Source organism: Hemicordylus capensis, chromosome 6 (genome assembly GCF_027244095.1).
Source record: "Hemicordylus capensis ecotype Gifberg chromosome 6, rHemCap1.1.pri, whole genome shotgun sequence".
Classification (NCBI taxonomy): Eukaryota; Metazoa; Chordata; class Lepidosauria; order Squamata; family Cordylidae; genus Hemicordylus; species Hemicordylus capensis.
In genome coordinates this window covers 146,848,759-146,867,189 of record NC_069662.1, presented here as the reverse complement: position 1 = coordinate 146,867,189, position 18,431 = coordinate 146,848,759, and the positions used below count along the sequence as shown (strand labels likewise).

Here is an 18,431-nt window from a genome sequence, read left to right as displayed (position 1 = left end):
GGCTGCCTGCTGCACTGAAAACCGTGTAGTTAGAGAATCTATTTTCTCTCTCTCTTAGGTTTTGGTTCTTTTGTTGAAAAAACTGTAATGCCTTACATTAGTACCACACCAGCCAAGCTCAAGAACCCATGTACAGGTGACCTTAACTGTACGAGTCCTTTTAGCTACAGGAATGTGCTCAACTTTACCAAAGATGGAAGTCTGTTCAATAAACTTGTAGGTGAACAACAAATTTCTGGCAATTTGGATTCTCCTGAAGGTGGATTTGATGCTATTATGCAAGTTGCTGTTTGTGGCGTAAGTGCATTTCAGTTTCTTCTGGATGTTGCTGTAAAGATATCTTGCATGTATCTCGATGTAGTTGTTGTTCAGTCTCAATGGAGCTGTAATGTTTCGTGTTGCCATTCTGACCCATTAGTTAATTCTCTTGGTTGCAAACACGGAAAGAAAGATAGTGTTCACTTTTATTTGTCTTGCTATAAGCCATCACAAAATACAAAGAACAAATTGCAGCTGGGATCCTAACATAAGGTGGAAGGAGAAATACAAGGGTGAAAATGACACATTACAATTGTGGTAATTTGTGGTTTAGCCATAAGTCATAACAGTAAATGTTGGAGAAGTATAACTGCTATCAGAAGGCATCCTGAAAACATTAAACCCCATGTTGTGTTCATATGGGTTTGTGTGGACTTCCTGTTGCAAGAACAGAAACATTAATCAACCTCTTCCTGCTTGCTACTTTTCATGAGTTATGCTAATCAGATGAGTTTTTAGTTCAAGTCCTTTGAGCACCTTTTGGTATCCTAGGCTGCAATCCTATATACATTTACTTGGAAGAAAGTCCAGCTGAACACTTCCTTCTCCGTGAATATGGCTAGAGGACTGGGCAGTTTTTCAATGTTCTTTCCAATGTTAGTTTAGTTCTGTACCTTGCTCCTGTAAGGTCTAATTTGCCCCTGGTTTTGCTTCTGTAAGGTCAAACTGCCTAAAAACAACCCATTTAAAGTAACTGGTAGCCAGCAGTGTTTTCTCGGAGACATGGCTCATGTTTTCTGTTTTCCAGACACATTTTGGTAAAGATTTTAACCCAAGTCCTGAAGCAGGTGTGTGATATTAAAAAGTCCTGGTACCATGATGTCTAGTACTGGAATAAAACTTGCAATTTACTGATGGCGTTTGACAGTCATGGAACCCACAAATGGAACCCACCTCCCACCCCACTGCCACTTACACTGAAGTATTCTGAGTCAGACAGGTTCTATTTGCAAAGGTCATAAAGCCAAGGCTGCATGACTTCAATGAATCATGCTGGCAACAACTGCCTCCTAGTGCGATAACAAGACCCATCAGTAACTTCTTCCCACACGTGTTCTAAGACTGCAGTCTTAAAAATATTTACTAGGGGGCAAGTTCCAGTGAACTTGGTGAGGCTGATTTCTGAATAAATAGTGGTACTCCAATCTGTGGCCGTGTCTGCAACACAGTGATGGTGTGAGAGGAGTTTATACGTTTCTATATATGGGTATACTGATAATTTATTTGAGGTCTGAGTGCTGATGCTTTCACTCCACCCAATACTGTGTTTTTAATTAAAAAAATGTATTTAATAAAATTCTTCTTCCCAAGTCAAAACTTGGATGGAGAAATGTCACTCAGTTGTTGGTGTTTTCCACGGATGCTGGATTTCATTTTGCTGGAGATGGGAAACTTGGAGGAATTGTTTTACCAAATGACGGGCAGTGTCATTTAGAGGATAACATGTACACAATGAGCCATTATTATGTAAGTATATTTAACAGAAGCAGTGGATTTTTAAATCTTTGCATAAATCTGTTTAACACAAAAGACACTGAAGGTTGTTCCTAGCATTTTTAAAGAAGAAAAAACACAATGTTAAATACGAATGCATGAGCTTTTGAGGATTTTGAAAGCAAGATCTGTGAATCAATGTAGGCTATTCTTAGAGCTTTCAAGTAAAATCCACAGAGATTTTGCATTCAGATCACAATCGTTTTCACAAATTTTCTGTCATTGAAGAAGAAAGCTATATTGGAGTTTCCTTTCAGCTCCTACACTTAAGATTTGAGAGGTGATATTAGCAATTCTAGCAAAATGGGATTTCTTCTTGGTTTCTCTTTCTGAAATCAAACAAATGTTTGTTTCAAAATACAGGGGAAGTCATAAGCAACCCTTTTATGAGAAAGAAGAAGCAGAGAATAATTAGAGATGCATGTGAATCAGAATTGGTGGACTGTTTCCATTTTAAAAGCACTATTAAATACTCTGGTTATCTTAACAGATCTTCAGGCAATTTTATACCCTAAAGATTTCAGGAGTTAGGGTAGGAATGGAAGAAGAAGATTTGAAACTATTTTTAATGCCTTTGCTTTGTGCTTTGATCTAGGTATGCTTTTTATAGAAAGTTAATGTATTTTTTATGGTACTTTACATATACAAATCTATAATATTGTGAGTGCTTAAAAATATGAAATTAATCTAAAAACTCCATTTTGCAGGATTATCCCTCCATTGCTCACCTTGTTCAGAAGTTAAGTGACAATAACATTCAAATCATCTTTGCTGTAACACAAGAATTTCAACCAGTTTACAAGGTAAAGATCAAGTGCGGAAAGCTTCTGTCCATGTTTTAGAAACCTGACAAAAACCTTTTACAACTGGCTGGCTTGAGAAAGTTCTTTGAGGTCTTTAAACTATAGAATATCCACTATTTATGCAGAAAATTTGTTGTTCATACAATCTGGCTTGGATCCAGAGAGGTGCTGTTCTAATAGCAGAAAGCCTCTTCCACTCATGGGAAGGTTTTCCAACTTTGCTAAAGAGTGTTTAATGAGGGAAATAACGTTCTCCTGTTTGTGCAGGTTCTAAGTCTTTCTTAATTTATTATTTATATTTTTATATTGTCCTCAAGACCCAGGGCACTTAACAACAAGATAAAAATAGTAATAACACTTCAGTTAAAACATACTGCTAAAACAAAGGAACAGCTATGTATAAAAAGAGGGGCCACTCATTGGCCAAAATCCTATTTAAAAAGGGCGGTCTTCAGATTTCCCTGAAAAGCTGGGAAAGAGGGAGCCATGTGGGTCTCGGCTGAGAGTGTGTTCCAGAGCCTGGGGACAATCACTGAGAAGGCCCTGTCCCAATTGCTTGCCAAACAAGCTTCAGCAGGTGTCAGCATGTGGAGCAGAGCCCTTTCAGCCGATCTAGTCAGGTGGGTAGATTTGGCTGGGAGCAGGCAGTTCCTAAGGTACTTGGGGCCCAAGCCATTTAGGGCTTTGAAAGGTAATAACCAGCACCTTTAATTTTATCTGGAAACAAATAGACAGCCAGTGCAGTGACTATAGAATTGGTGTGATACATGCATGTGTCAATCCCAGAAATCAATCTGGCAGCTGCATTCTTCACCATCTGTACTTTTTGAATACTTTTCAAGGACATCCCCACGTAGAGCACATTGCAATAATCCAAGCTTGACGTGACTAAGGCATGGGTGACAGAGGCCAGATCAGCCTTCTCAAGGGAATGGTTGCAGCTGGCATATCAGCAGCCAAAGCTGAGCAAAGGCACTCCTGCCCATAGCGGCCACCTGATTTTCTAAGAGCAGTGTTGGGGGAGTGCAGTCCCATCTACAACAGGCCAAATCCCGCTACCCTGATCAGGTTTCCTACTAACCACCATCACCTCTGTCTTGTCAGGATTAAATTTCAGCTCCTTAGCCCCCATCCAGTCCATCACGGTTTCCAAACCACATCTCAGAACCACCTCTGCCTTCCTGGGATCAGAAGAGATCGTGAGAGAGGGCTGGGTGTCATCTGTCTGTGGCTGACACCGTAGCCCAAATCCCCAGATGATATCCCCCAGCAGTTTCATATAGATGTTAAACAACATGGAGGACAAAATTGAGCCCTGGGGGGACCCCACAGGTGATGGTTCTGGGGCTGAGCAAAGGTCCCCCAATAACACCTTCTGGACCTAACCCTTCAAGTAGGAGCAACACCAGTCCAAGACTGATCCACTCAGCCCCAGCTCAGAGGGGCAGACCAGAAAGATAACATGGTCAATAGTATCAAAAGCTGCTGAGAGGTCCAGCAGAACTAACAGGAACTCACATCCCCATCTAGTTCCTGGCATAGATGATCCACTGGAGAAACTGAGGCAGTTCCGGTGGAAAATCAAACTGACATGGGTCCAGATACTGACTCTGAAGCTGGGCTGCCACTGCATGCTCTGTCACCTTGCCCCAAAAGGGAAGATGAGAAAGATTGGAGGAATCGAGAGAGAGCTCTTTCAAAATAGGTGCAACGACAGCCTCTTTCAGAGGAGGTAGAACTTGCCCTCTCTCAATGAAGCACTGATAATAGCAACCACTGAACCATCCCCCTCCCCCACCCTTGGCAGCTTTTATCAGAAAAAAACAAGAATTTTTCCCCTGACCCACAAATAGTTGATATGCTATAGCTTTATCACATTCATCATACAATATTACAGCTCCCCATACATTGTGGTGCTCCACTGAGAGACATCTTCACTTGTGTTTGAGCAAAAGTTCATGGAACAATGCTAATCAGCTTTCTCCTGCTCACAATTCCTTGGATACACTTCACAGAGTCCCCCCAGTGTTGGTAAATGACTTGTGTAAATAGCACTTCTGTTTTTATCCAAATCCCTTGATACTCTGGTTTCCTTCCCCATCGCTACCTGGGTACTGTTTTATAAATCAGGTACCGTACTGCTGATTCACAAATCCCAGAACTTGAAAATACTGATATTTATGTTGAGAGCTTCCACTTTAAATTATGGTGTTGCAATAAATGTGTGTGTTACTTCTGGTTTTTAATTGCATTTTTAAACTCTTATGTTAAAGGAATTGAAGAATTTGATTCCAAAGTCTGCAGTGGGAACCCTGTCTTCAAACTCCAGCAATGTCATCCAGTTGATTATTGATGCATACAATGTAAGTGCAATTTAGTGAGTAGCTTTCTTTCCCTATAATGGTCATTTTTACTGGGGCTCAAGCCACATTTCATGAAGTTCAAACATATGGATTTCAATATGTCTGTTGGGTATAATAGAGCTGGATTACACCTAAGCATATCCTTGATTTAGGAGATTAAACTTTTAATATACCCTAAAAGAAGAATAACACAAGGTGCTTGGGAGAACGCTCCTCTGGGTAGTGTTGCTGCTGAATTCTATGGTTCTGGAAAATAGCTAGGAATACTGTTCTGAAACAATAGATTGCTTTTTGGAATCTGTACCCTTCTAGAAAATGTGCTCCTCACAGAGCTAATACAGAAGCCTCTCGAAAAGACCACGGGTATATGTTGGCACTAGAGGTCATTCCACAGGTATCATTTGGCCTTGGTTTCAGTAGAGTTAAACTGCAACTAGAGTGCTTGTGTTAATCAGTTACATTAAGGACCTGCACTAGGGGCCTCTGGGTGGGCATGGATTGAGTATATTTAGTCCTCCTTGAATACAGGGTAGGCTTTTCTAGAAACTTTCAGATTCTGATAAGTGAGCCGGATGTGTGAAAAACTTGAAATGAGTCCACCACTCTAGTTCCTAGGTACTGCCTCCAAGAAGCAGATTTGCTTTTCTAATTCTTTCTGTAGAGTATGTGTAGCTTCCAGATGAGACTGTGGATTAAGAATATAATATAATATATTAGAAGAAGGTGTGTTTCAGAGCAGTCTTTAGTAGCAATGTTTAAATATCAAGCAAAAGAAGTCATTCTATTTTCCTCTGCCCCAAAATGTTTAGTGCAAACAAGAAGCTGACACACTTTATTCATGCATGCTTATGTGTATGTACTGTTTTCCTGGCAAAGATAAATAAAGATAACTTTTTGTCTTTCTTGGAAAGATAAATAGATCCCAGAAAGATCTTAGCAGCAATAACTCGTAATTCATTGATCTGTTTTGTGAAGCTGCAAAGGCTGCATGAAACCCATAAATAAACTAGCTCTAATTCGTATAAGCAAGAGATATAGAGGGAAGCAGTCTTTTCAACATGTGATTAAAGCTCTTCTGTAAAAGATGCACACTCTTATAAATACTGTCTAGTCCTTTGAAAACTACATTTGATCTTTTGTATGACTCAATTATTCAATTTGGTTTTAGTCATTGTCTTCAGAAGTCATTTTGGAAAACAACAAACTACCAAAAGAAGTCTCCATTGAATATAAATCTTTCTGCAAGAATGGACTGAATGGGACAGGAGATGAAGGAAGGAAGTGCTCTAACATTTCAATAGGAGATGAGGTAATTCTCATGAACTGGAAACTAAGGCTGATAGACTAATGAAGTGCTTGCTCAAGGATGTTACGCTAGCTAGCTGCTCTAAGATTCAGGCTTGCATTCCAGGCCTGTGCTGCATGATCACAAACATAAGCATAGAACATAGGAAGCTGCCATATACTGAGTCAGACCATTGGTCCATCTAGCTCAGTTATGTCTACACAGACTGGCAGCTGCTTCTCCAGGGTTGCAGACAGGAATCTCTCTCAGCCCTATCTTGGAGATGTCAGGGAGGGAACTTGGAACCTAGATGCTCTTCCTAGAGCAGCTCCATCCCTTAAGGGGCATATCTTACAGTTCTCACACTGTAGTCTCCAATTCATATGCAACCAGGATAGACCCTGCTTAGCTAAGGGGATAAGTGATGCCACAAGACCAACTCTCCTCCTCTGCAAAGACATACCACAAGATCAGCTCTCTCCTCTACAAAAACCTGTTTGCAGTGGCACAACGAGGTGCACAATCTGTGGCATGCCTCTGTTTTTTCAGGGAAATTTCGCATAGAAGAGCAGTTTTGAGCATCCCTCACTACTTTCTGGAGCAACGTTACCTTCTTGCACTAGCACAACTTTCTTTGTTGCTTAAGCTCTTTGTTAGTCTGGGTGTCGGCCACTGTGTCTTGGATTGGCTTTTCTGCACATTTGGAGTGAGTCAAATTTGCACAAGCCTGATGCTGTTAAAAATTGCCCCTTTTCCTTTTAATTGCTTTGGACAAATTGCCTGCTGTTATACTGTTCACACTGTCGACTTTGTTACAGGTTAGGTTTGAGATTAAAGTAACAGCCACCCAATGTCCAGAAAAGGGGCACACTGAAACCATTAAAATCAAGCCACTGGGTTTCACTGAAGAAGTCGAAATTAACCTGGAGTTCATCTGCGAATGTGAATGTCATGATGAAGGAATCCCGGACAGCCCCCTGTGCCATTTTGGAAATGGGACATTTGAATGCGGTGCTTGCAGGTACAAAAATATGAACTAAACTGTGTGTTTTCCCCTCTCAAAGAAATCTCTAGCTAAGAGTAAGATATTGCTGTTTTAAAAAGAGCAAAGATTGCTGACTGCAATAGGAAAGGAGGATTTATGCCCAGGGTTGCTTTATGGCCCTTTGCTTTCTTGCGTAGCATTCACAGTAAAAGCTGCATGACTAGAGGGCATGATGTAATTCTGATGTAATTGGCTGATGGTGATTTCTGTGGCCCCTATGGTGTTGAGGTGCTCTTCAAGGTCTTTTGGAACTGCACCCAGGGCGCCAGTGACCACTGGGATTATTTTGGTCTTTTTCTGCCACAGCCTTTCAATTTCCATTTGTAGATCTTTGTATTTTGCGATTTTTTTCTATTTCTTTTTCTTCTATTCTGCTATCCCCTGGTATTGCTATGTCGATTATTTTCACTTGTTTTTCTTTCTTCTCGACAACAGTTATATCTGGTGTATTGTGTGGCAGATGTTTGTCTGTTTGTAGTCGGAAGTCCCATAATATTTTTACATCTTCATTTTCTACCACCAATGGTCCCACCAATGTTTGGCTACAGGTAGCTTGTATTTTTTGCAGATGTTCCAGTGTATCATCCCTGCTACTTTGTCATGCCTTTGTTTGTAGTCAGTCTGTGCGATCTTTTTACAACAGCTGATTAGGTGGTCCACGGTTTCATCTGCTTCTTTACAAAGGCGGCACTTGCTGTTTGTGGTTGAAATTCACAGTAAAAGCTGCATGACTAGAGGGCTTCCATTTGCGCAACAAGGGGCGGGGTGACTTTCATCAAGCCTATTATCATTATTATCATTATTATTATTATTACTTTACATTTTATATCCCGCTCTTCCTCCAAGGAGCCCAGAGCAGTGTACTACATACTTAGGTTTCTCCTCACAACAACCCTGTGAAGTAGGTTAGGCTGAGAGAGAAGTGACTGGCCCAGAGTCAGCCAGCAAGTATCATGGCTGATGGGGGATTTGAACTCGGGTCTCCCTGGTCCTAGTCCTGCACTCTAACCACTACACCATGCTGGCTCTCATACAACTATAATAATATAGAATAGAGTTGCCCAGCACCTTCCTCATACTGTTGCTCTTGAGTTTCAAAATGTCTGTCTCTAAGGCGAACTATACTATTTTTCAAACAACCTGGTTTCAGTAGCTACAGACCTTATTTGAATATCACGGTGTTGAAGTTAGGGGTACAACTATTAGTTTAAAACAATCTGCAGATGGCAAGCACAGGAAAGAAGAGTCTTTCTCTCTCTCATGGGGGGGAGAGGGAGGGGGAAAATGTCTCTTCTAGGACAATATTTGCAGCAAATATCTTATGAAAAGAAGGAAGTGGTGCTTCTTGGGAGCTATTTGTCTCATATGGATATTGATTAAAATGGATATGATGAATCTTTTTTTAATTGGGTGACATTGATTTATGTAATGAAGAAGATCAGTCTGAGATTCATGCAGCATAACAGTTCAGATATGTAGTTCATTCTTTTTTCCATTTTAGGTGTAAACCAGGACGTATTGGAAAACACTGCGAGTGCAGTATGGATGAAGTAAACAGTGAAGACATGTCAGGCACTTGCAGGCCAGTGAACAGTACAGAAATATGTAGTAACAATGGAGACTGTATCTGTGGACAGTGTGTGTGCAGGAAGAGAGAGAACCCCACTGAAGTCTACTCTGGCCAGTTTTGCCAGTGTGATAACTTCAACTGTGATCGATCTGATGGTTTGATTTGTGGAGGTAAACTTGCACATTTTCTATCTGAGCTTTTGAAACTGAACAGACAAGCCTGAAGCTGCTATGATAAAGTAGGTGAAGAACCCAGACTAATGAGACAAGCAGGTGGGAGGATTTGGAACGTATGTAGCACTGACTAGGATTGTGTGGTCAAATAGGTTTGACAGGACTACTGGATCAGACATTGGGCACGTTGGAAAATGATGGATACTGTGCATTCTGACATGACTGTAATAGAGTGCTGTTGTATCTGAATTATCAGAATGCATTCTATATTGTATAGGATTTCTGTCGAAATTGTCAGGTATGTTGGAATTAAAAAGAATTATTTGTTTAGGGGTGTCTAGAAGCCAAGGAAACAATATTGCCATTGCAGTTGCCTTATTTGGAACAGGCTGCGGGGCAAAGAGATTTGGAGTGACAGATCAGACTAGCTCTTTGCAGTGCATTATGTCAGATGGTCTGAGTCTTGCTTTTCCAGTGACAGTGCTGCTGGCGAGGGACACATCCCTATATTATCCTTGCTCAGCTGCTAGTCTTACCCTTTTGCTAGCAGTCTCTTTGGAGAGATGCTTTACCTTCCACTTGTATTACCTGTTCTACTGTCCAGTGCTTTAAAAATACACACACTCTCTCTCTCTCTCTCGTTTAATGGGTGGACTAGTATGCTTCAGACTACACACACCAAATCCTATGGCCATGTACGACCAACATGGGAGATTTGCCAACCCATTCTGGAGTTATAACATGGAATGCCAAAAAGAGTGGGGGTGCTCCTTTCATATGAAGGCAAGGAGTGCTTTCCTCCTAAAGGCATGCTCAGTGACCAGCTTCACTTCCTGTACTTTTTGTAACTCTCTGCCATGAAACAGTACAGTTATGCCATTTTAAAAAAGTTTAAATATAAATTTCATTAAAAATCAACGGGTGACCTGATATTTTTCAAGAGACACACATTTAACATATTACTACCATGAGAAGTTTGAGAACTTTCTGCCTAGCCATTCTAGAGTTGTAACATGAGGTGCCAAAAGGGGTGGGGAACATAGGAGACATAGGAACATAGGAAACTGCCATATACTGAGTCAGATCATTGGTCTGTCTAGCTCAGTATTGTCTTCACAGACTGGCAGCGGCTTCTCTAAGGTTGCAGGCAGGAATCTCTGTCAGCCCTATCTTGGAGAAGCCAGGGAGGGAACTTGAAACTTTCTGCTCTTCCCAGAGCAGCTTCATCCCCTGAGGGGAATATCTTGCAGTGTTCACACATCAAGTCTCCCATTCATATGCAACCAGGGCAGACCCTGCTTAGCTACCACAAGACCAGCTGTTCTTTTTATATGAAGACAAGGAGCAGTTTTCTCCAAATAAGGCATGATTGATGGTCGGAGTGGAGGATTTAGTCCCCACACTTTTGCCATGAAACAAAATAGGGCACTTAACAGTTTTAAAAGCTTTTAAAAAAATCATTTAAAATCAGTGGGTAGGATCATTGATTTTCCTTCAGAGTCCACACATAATGCACACTTTCCTTCATAGTCTGCACACTTGATGTGATAATCATCTGCAACCACCATACGAAATTTCAGTGCTCTCTGCCCAGTCATTAAGGAGTTATTAATTTGTTTGTTTTGCATTGACCTCTAAGGGAAATCTGACATAAGCTGGAAATTCCAACTCATTCCAACTATCTGACCATTTTAAAGGGTCCTAGTTCTGATTCTGGTAATTTTAAAGTTGTATTGGATCATGACAGAACTTCTTAGAACTTTACTGGTGCATAGACTAGGGCTGAGATATTTCCCTTCCTTCTATTGATTGCTGTCTTGTTCAGAAAACCAAACCTAAGCAAGCTCCTTGGACCTAAAGATAGTATGGGCTGAAGATGGCTATCTCTCTTTATTACCTGATCCTAGGGAGGCAGTGGATGTCCTGAGTCGGGGGCTGGAGGCAGTGATGGCTGAATGTGGGCTAATAAACTGAGATTGAATCTGGGCAAAGTGGAGGTGCTGTTGGTCAGTAGGAGAACCAATCAGGATGAGGGGATTCAACTGGTTCTGGATAGAGTGGCACTCCCCTTGAAAGAGCAGGTGCCCAACTTGGGGGTAGTGCTGGACCCTGCTCTGCTTTTGGAAGCTCAGGTGGAGGTGGTGGCCAGGGATGCCTTTGAACAGCTTCGGCTAGTGCGCCAGCTACGACCCTTTATCGAGAAGGCAGATCTGGCCACAGTTACCCACACCCTTAGTCACATCACGGCTGGATTACTGTAATGCGTTCTACATGGAGCTGCCCTTGAAGAATATTTGGAAATTGCAGCTAGTACAAAATGCGGTAGCTAGGATTGTATCCAGAGCTGTCCGCTGGGAACATGTCACACCAATTTTGAAAGAGGTACATTGGCTGCCAACTTGTTTCTGTGTCCAATTCACAATGCTGGTTTTGACCTCTAAAGCCCTTAATGATTTGAGCCCTGTATATCAGAGGGACTGCCTGCTCCCAAGAGTTTCTGGGATTTTGACAAGATCACGGGGGTGCGCTCTCCTCTGCTCTGTGTGCTGACAGTGAGGGAGGCTCAGCTATTGAGCACGCAGGATAGCGGAGCTTTCTCAGTTATTGACCTCAGACTTTGGAATGCTCTCTTGGTGAGCATCTGATTCTCTATATCAATCACAGTTTTTAGAAAGCAAGTGAAATATTGGCTTTTTACCCAGGTTTTTATGTGAATGTGGTTTTTGTTGCTGCTGTTTTGTATTTTATGGTCTTGTGTATTTTTTTAAAACTTTTAATTATATTTGTATATTTATATTCCAATTTACTATTTTTATTGTGTAACTGTTTTATAGTTTTAAATGTTTTGTAAAGTGTCTTGAGATTGTTTTAATGAAAGGTGGTATAATAATCTAACAGTCAATAAAAAGTGGTTGTAAGGATTGCATCAAGACAATAGATACGAGGTGCTTTGTGCACACACAAGTGCTATGCAGATGCCAAGGATGTACTGGATAAGATTAACCTGATGTTAGGAACATAGGAAACTGCCATATACTGAGTCAGACCATTGGTCTATCTAGCTCAGTATTGTCTTCACAGATTGGCAGCGGCTTCTCCAAGGTTGCAGGCAGGAATCTCTCTCAGCCCTATCTTGGAGAAGCCAGGGAGGGAACTTGAAACCTTCTGCTCTTCCCAGAGCGGCTTCATCCCCTGAGGGGAATATCTTGCAGTGCTCACACATCAAGTCTCCCATTCATGTGCAACCAGGGCAGACCCTGCTTAGCTATGGGGACAAGTCATGCTTGCTACCACAAGACCAGCTCTCCTCTCCTGCTTGATTGGAGGACCTTTATGGTGCCTACTCACTCGTTGGAAAGGCCTTTAACACGACTAAGAGACTGAGGCTACTTTTAAAAAGAAACAAAGCATTGTAGTCCTTAATGTATGCTCTCACTAAACTTAATTATTGGATATAAATGTACGAAGGGTACCAAATGCTATAAAATGTATACTTCGTGTCACATTTAAGTTTGGCAGTAAAGTTTTTGTTTGTCTCTTTATGTAGGACATGGTGAATGTAAATGTCGTGAGTGTGAGTGCTGGGCAAATTATACAGGCTCTGCTTGTGAGTGCCCTTTGGACAAAACCCCCTGCATAGCTAGCAACGGGCAAATCTGCAACGGCAGAGGAGAATGCCACTGTGGAGTATGTAACTGCACAGATTCCAAATTCCAGGGACCTACGTGTGAGTTATGTCAGACCTGTCTTGGAGTCTGCGCAGAGCACAAGTAAGATTTGTGTTTTAAATGATAAAATACCTTGGGCCATGTTCAGAGTGGTGCTAGCATAAAGCAGAGTTAATGCAAGCAATGTTCTCCTTCCCACTCTCTTCCTGCAACTGTTCCTAAAGTCAAAGGACCTCAGTAACAGCAAGGGATGTGGTGCCAGTGGCTGCAAGGGGAAGGGCGAGACCCTGGAAACCAGACTTAAGACACCAGAAACCCTCCCCCTGCAGCCGCTTGTAGCACATCCCATGGCTTTGCTGAGAGTCCCTTCAACCTTGGGAATAGCTTTCAGGCAGCCCTGGGGGCTACAGGGATGAGGGTGGGAAGGAAGAGACTGCTTGTTCTAACACTGCTCTGGATGTGGCCCTTTGTTCCTAAGAGGGTGTTTAAAAACAAACTGGAGGTGGGGGTTGTTCCTATTTTGGTTTGGTTTTTTTTAATATGGACCCGCATGTTGGATAAGTTTCCCCTCCTACCCAAGCTCTCAAGTGGGAGCCACAATTGTGGTGTTGCTATCAGTGTTCCGTCTAAGAGGGAATCCAGGTGTTGTTAGCTACAACTCCCAGCATCCTCATCCAAAGCCCACTGCAGCTAGGGATTCTGGGAGCTGTAGTCCACAACATCTGGGATTCCCTCTCAGACGGAACACTGGTTGCTATTTGCATTTCATGATGTTGATTTTGATGGTTTTTGTTGTTTGTAAGCTGCCTTCTAACTGAACAGTGGAGAAAGAGCACTTATTTAACTAATCGATCTGTTTCTGCAAACCATGAAAAACCACTGCACTCATTTACTTCACAAGGTTGCTTCAGCAATCTCAGTTGCTGAAGTGATCTTGTGTCTAGAGAACTTCCTGCCTGAGTTTAGTAATGCTTCACGAGCAGCCCCGCAAGCTCGTCCTAAATGTTTTTGCTTAAAAGCAAGTCTCACAAAGGTCCTTCTGTGCCCACATCCCGTTTCCCATAGTGGCCAACCAGAGGCCTGTGGGAAGCCCCAAAGTGGAACCTGAGGCAAGAACCCTTCTCCTGCTGTGATTTCCTAGCAGCTGGTATCCAGAGGCATACTGCATACTGCCTCTGAATGTGGAGGTAGCATATGACCAGGAGCCATTGCCGGCAGGAATACGCTTCACCTGCAAAGAGGTGAACAAAGAGCTGCACCTGCAAAGGGGCTTTGTTCAAAGACGAAATAGAAATGCATCCAAAGCGCAATACTGAGAGAGAATCCTGCAACGTTAAGGGAAAGAAGTTGTGAGTTTAAAAACCCATTTCGTAACACTGTTTGAAGATAAAGACATTCTGGGACTCTGACTCTTTCGCTGAGCAGATCTCCTGCAAAAATAGACAATTCAACCAAATATTAATAGGTTTATATTTTATTATAGACCAGCAGAAATAACATTTAAGTGTTTGCCTCAGACTGTTAGGGACAACAACTTAGCAGTGCCAAACGTTGGGCTGTGGTGTTGCACAGCCATTTTAACTACTGTGAATTAGTGACTGAAAGAAAATTCTGATGGGATAGATATATATTACAAGTTGCATTCTTCATCACTGTAATAGATACAATCCCCAGGAGAATTTGGGACAAGAGATACTAAACATTATGCATTGACCTACTTGGAGAGCATTCACAACTTCATATAGTCTGGGTTCCCACAGTGTCAAGGATCCTGGTTAAAAGGTTAATCGGGATTAGTGAGCCCAGAATGTCAGGGCAATCCTGATCTAACTGCTCTGGTTAACCAGCATTTAACCAGGATAGATAACCAGGATTCTGCATGATTTTTATAAATGGAATATGTTATAAATGCTATAATGGAATTTGAATATTTAAACAAAATAATTATGTAAGATGGAGGGTACTGATTGTGAGGGATTAGAACCCAAAAGACAGTTTAGATCTACCTGTTCTGGGTGGGGTTACACACACCGCCGCCGAAAGATCAGGTACATAACTTCGGAGTGCTCCTAGATCTGTGGCTGCCCCAGGGCTTTGGAAGGTGCTCTCTGTTGAAATAAGAACATCTCCTTCTGTGTTTGCTTTTAGGAAGACTCAAGACACGCCTGTTTCTCAGGCTTTTAACTAAAATTAATTTTATACTGTTTAATGTGTTCTTATCTTATGAGATTGTTTTTACTTTATTTTGTGAAATTCTAACTTTTAATCTGTTTTTCATTTTTAAACCTAGAGATGTACATATCAGGCGGTATTAAAATATGACAGAGATTAAACCTTTTTACTTCCTGTTTGTTCTTTTTGCCAAACTTTCATACTAAAATGGGTTTTTCTTTAAATAATGTTATACTGATGTGTGGTGTCTCTGGCTTCCAATAGGGATTGTGTCCAGTGCAGAGCTTTTAACAAAGGACCAAAAGTAAAGAGTTGTGATGAAGATTGTTCACATTTTAATGTGGTACAGGTAGACCACAGGGATAAGCTGCCGCAGCCTGGCCAGTTTGATGCGCTGTCTCATTGCAAAGAGAAGGATGAGGACGACTGCTGGTTTTATTTCACATATTCCGTTGACTCAAACAAAGCTGTTGTCCATGTGGTGGAGACACCAGGTATGTTTTGCTCCTCATAAAGGCATTTTTGATTTTGTTCTCCATGTATATAGCTTGGAGCAAGATTACAAGTTGTATCTTGTGTTAATTTTTTCACCATGGTGTTAATTGTGTACACCACCAAGAAATGTACATAGCAGGCGGAATAAAAATATAATAAATGTCTACAAAAGCATGCTGAAAGAGATTCAGGTGTTGTATTTTTTACTTTTTCCAGCCTCAAAGACTGGGTCACTAAAATATATCTAGCCGCCCCACGGAGGAAAGAAGTAGAGACCTCGGGCTCCTTCCTGCTTTGGCTTCTGAATTGAAAATAGCATTTTAAAATGAAATCCTTATTACACATGAGTTTCATCAGGATGTCAGCCATTGCCTCTGACAAATAGACTCTAGCCCAGCTGTAGGCAACCTTGGCTCTTCAACTCCCATCATCCCCAGCCACAGTAAATTGTGGCTGGGGGTGACAGGAGTTGTAGTTCTGCAATAGTTAGACAGCCAAGATTGCCTACCCCTTCTCTAGCCCATGAGAACTCAAACCACAGAAAGGTTAGTCTTTATGGCACAATAGGACTCCTGCTTTTTTTGAAAAAAGAACATTGTCATTCTCTTTCTCTTCTTGCTTCCCCCTTCTTTTCACATTTTTCTTAAGAACAGCCCTGTTGGATCAGGCTCAAGGCCCATCTAATCCTGCATCATGTTTCACACAGATGTCTCTGAGAAGTCCACAGGAAGTGGGGTGAGAGCTTGCCCCCTCTCCTGCCGTTGCTGCCCTGCAACTGGTATTTGGCAGCATCTTGCTTCTGAGGCTGGAGGTAGCCTATAGTTACCAACAAGTAGCCCTTGATTGACCTGTCCTCCATGACTTTGGCTAAGCCCCTTTTAAAGCCATCCAAGCTAGTGGCCATTACCACATCCTGTGGCAGAGAATTGCATAAGTTAATTATGTGCTTTGTGAAGAAGTACCTCTTTTTGAGAGTCCTAAATTTCCCAACCTTCAGTTTCATGGGATGACCCCCGTTTCTAGTGTTGTGAGAGAGGGAGAATTTTTTTTATCTCTGTCCACTCCCTCTACTCCATGCATAATTTTATACCCCTCTATCATGTCTCCCCGAGGTTGCCTCTTTTCCAAACTAAAATGGCCCATATGCTGTAGCCTTGCCTCATAAGCAAGGTGCTCCAGGCCCCGATCATCTTGGTTGCCCTCTTCTGCACCTTTCCCAGTTCTACAGTGTCCTCCTTAAAATATGGTGACCAGAACTGAACACAGTACTCCAAATGTGGTTGCACCACAGATTAGTATAAGGGCATTATAACACTAGCATTTTTATATTCAATCCCCTTTCCAATGATCCCTAGCATGGAATTGACCTTTTTCAAAGCTGCCGCACACCAAGTTGACACTTTCAACGAGCTGTCCACCTTGACCCCAAGATGTCTCTCCTAATCGGTCACCAACAGCTCAGATCCCATCAGTGTATCTGTGAAACTGGGTGGTTTTTTTTGCCCCATTATGAATCACTTTACACTTGCTTACATTGAACCACATTTGTCATTGTGTCACCCACTTCCACAGTTTGGAGAGATTTTTTTTTTGGAGTGCCTTACAATCTTTTTTGGATTTCACTACCCTGAATAGTTTAGTGTCATCTTCAAATTTGGCAGCATAGGAAACTGCCATATACTGAGTCATACCATTGGTCCATCTAGCTCAGTATTGTCTACACAGACTGGAAGTGGCTTCTCCAAGGTTGTAGGCAGGAGTCTTAGCCCTATCTTGGAGATGCCAGGGAGGGAACCTGTAATCTTGATGTTCTTCCCAGAGTGGTTCCATCTTACAGTGCTCACATATGTAGTCTCCCATTTATATGCAACCAGGGCACACCCTGCTTGGCTATGGGGACAAGTCATGCTTGTTACTACAAGACCAGCTCTCCTCCCCTTCTCTGCAATCTCCTTATCCTCCTTTTAATAATCCCTTTCACACCCTCGTCATCTAAGGGTCCAGCCTCCTCCCTGGCAGGTTTTCTGCTGCTAATATATTTAAAGAAGTTGTTGTTATTCCCCTCTACATTTCTAGCTGTATGCTCCTCAAACACTCTTTGCATCCCTTATTGTCTCCTTGCATTTCTTTTGCCAGAGTTGATGCTCCTTTTTGTTCTCTTCATTTGGGCAGGACTTCCATTTTCTGATGGAAGTTGTCTTCCCTTTTATAGCTTCCCTGACACTACTTGTTAGCCATGCTGGCGTTGTCCTGAACTTGGTGGTAACTTTCCTCCTTTTTGGTATACATTCCAACTGAGCTTCTATTATTGCAATTTTAAATAAGTTCCATGCTTTCTGGAGTGATTTGACCCTCCTGACTTTCCCTTTCAGCTTCCTTTTTACCAGTCCCCTTATTTTTGAGAAGTTTCTCCTTTTCAAGTCCAACGTATCAGTGTTGGACTTCCTTGACAATACTCCGCTCGCATATAAGCTGAATTGCTTTCCTTTCCCTTCCTTTTTTGTTTTTGGTAGTAAGATTTCATGTCCAGGGAATTAAGCACTGGTATTGCCCTAAATCCATACTTTGCACACCCATTGGATAGCATCCACAATAACACTGTTGCAGTGTGCGCCAGTGAAATACATCTTCTCCAATCTTTTATCTCTATTGAGCCTACCCTGAGCCCCCACAAAAGCAGGGGCTGGCGATTAGAGATGTGCAAATTGATTCGAGCTCAAAAATAAAACACCCTTAAAATAAAGGACCTGTTTCAAGCTCAAAATAAATCAGCCCCGTTTTGCCTTGAATCGGTTTTAGTGTTTCGAGCACCATATTGAGGCTTGTTTTTCATGTGCCAGCCTGCCTTGGAGGACTGGTCTACCTGCCGACCCCAATTGGTAAACCAACTCTCCATCGAACAACAGACCGCGATCACCACCCCTGCCCTTTGGGGGGGTTTCCTAAAAGCCGTGGGGGGTGGGGGGTCCGTGAAGGTTCCCCCTCCCCCTGCCGGCCTCAGTAATCACCACCACAGCCTGTTTTACAGTAATTTCTGGCCCATTT

The 18,431-nt window shown here is 42.1% G+C and overlaps 1 protein-coding gene across 2 annotated transcripts in view; it reads left to right on the top strand.

Moving 5' to 3' along the window:
• ITGB1 (integrin subunit beta 1) overlaps positions 1-18,431 on the top strand; it is a 69,503-nt gene that overhangs the window by 35,108 nt on the left and 15,964 nt on the right. For both annotated transcript variants that reach the window (XM_053261197.1, XM_053261196.1), the window contains exons 6-14: positions 59-297; positions 1,630-1,785; positions 2,520-2,615; positions 4,889-4,978; positions 6,147-6,287; positions 7,082-7,284; positions 8,810-9,048; positions 12,599-12,821; positions 15,156-15,385. In XM_053261197.1, coding sequence (XP_053117172.1) covers positions 59-297; positions 1,630-1,785; positions 2,520-2,615; positions 4,889-4,978; positions 6,147-6,287; positions 7,082-7,284; positions 8,810-9,048; positions 12,599-12,821; positions 15,156-15,385 — 1,617 coding nt within the window. The remainder of the gene's footprint in view (positions 1-58; positions 298-1,629; positions 1,786-2,519; positions 2,616-4,888; positions 4,979-6,146; positions 6,288-7,081; positions 7,285-8,809; positions 9,049-12,598; positions 12,822-15,155; positions 15,386-18,431) is intronic.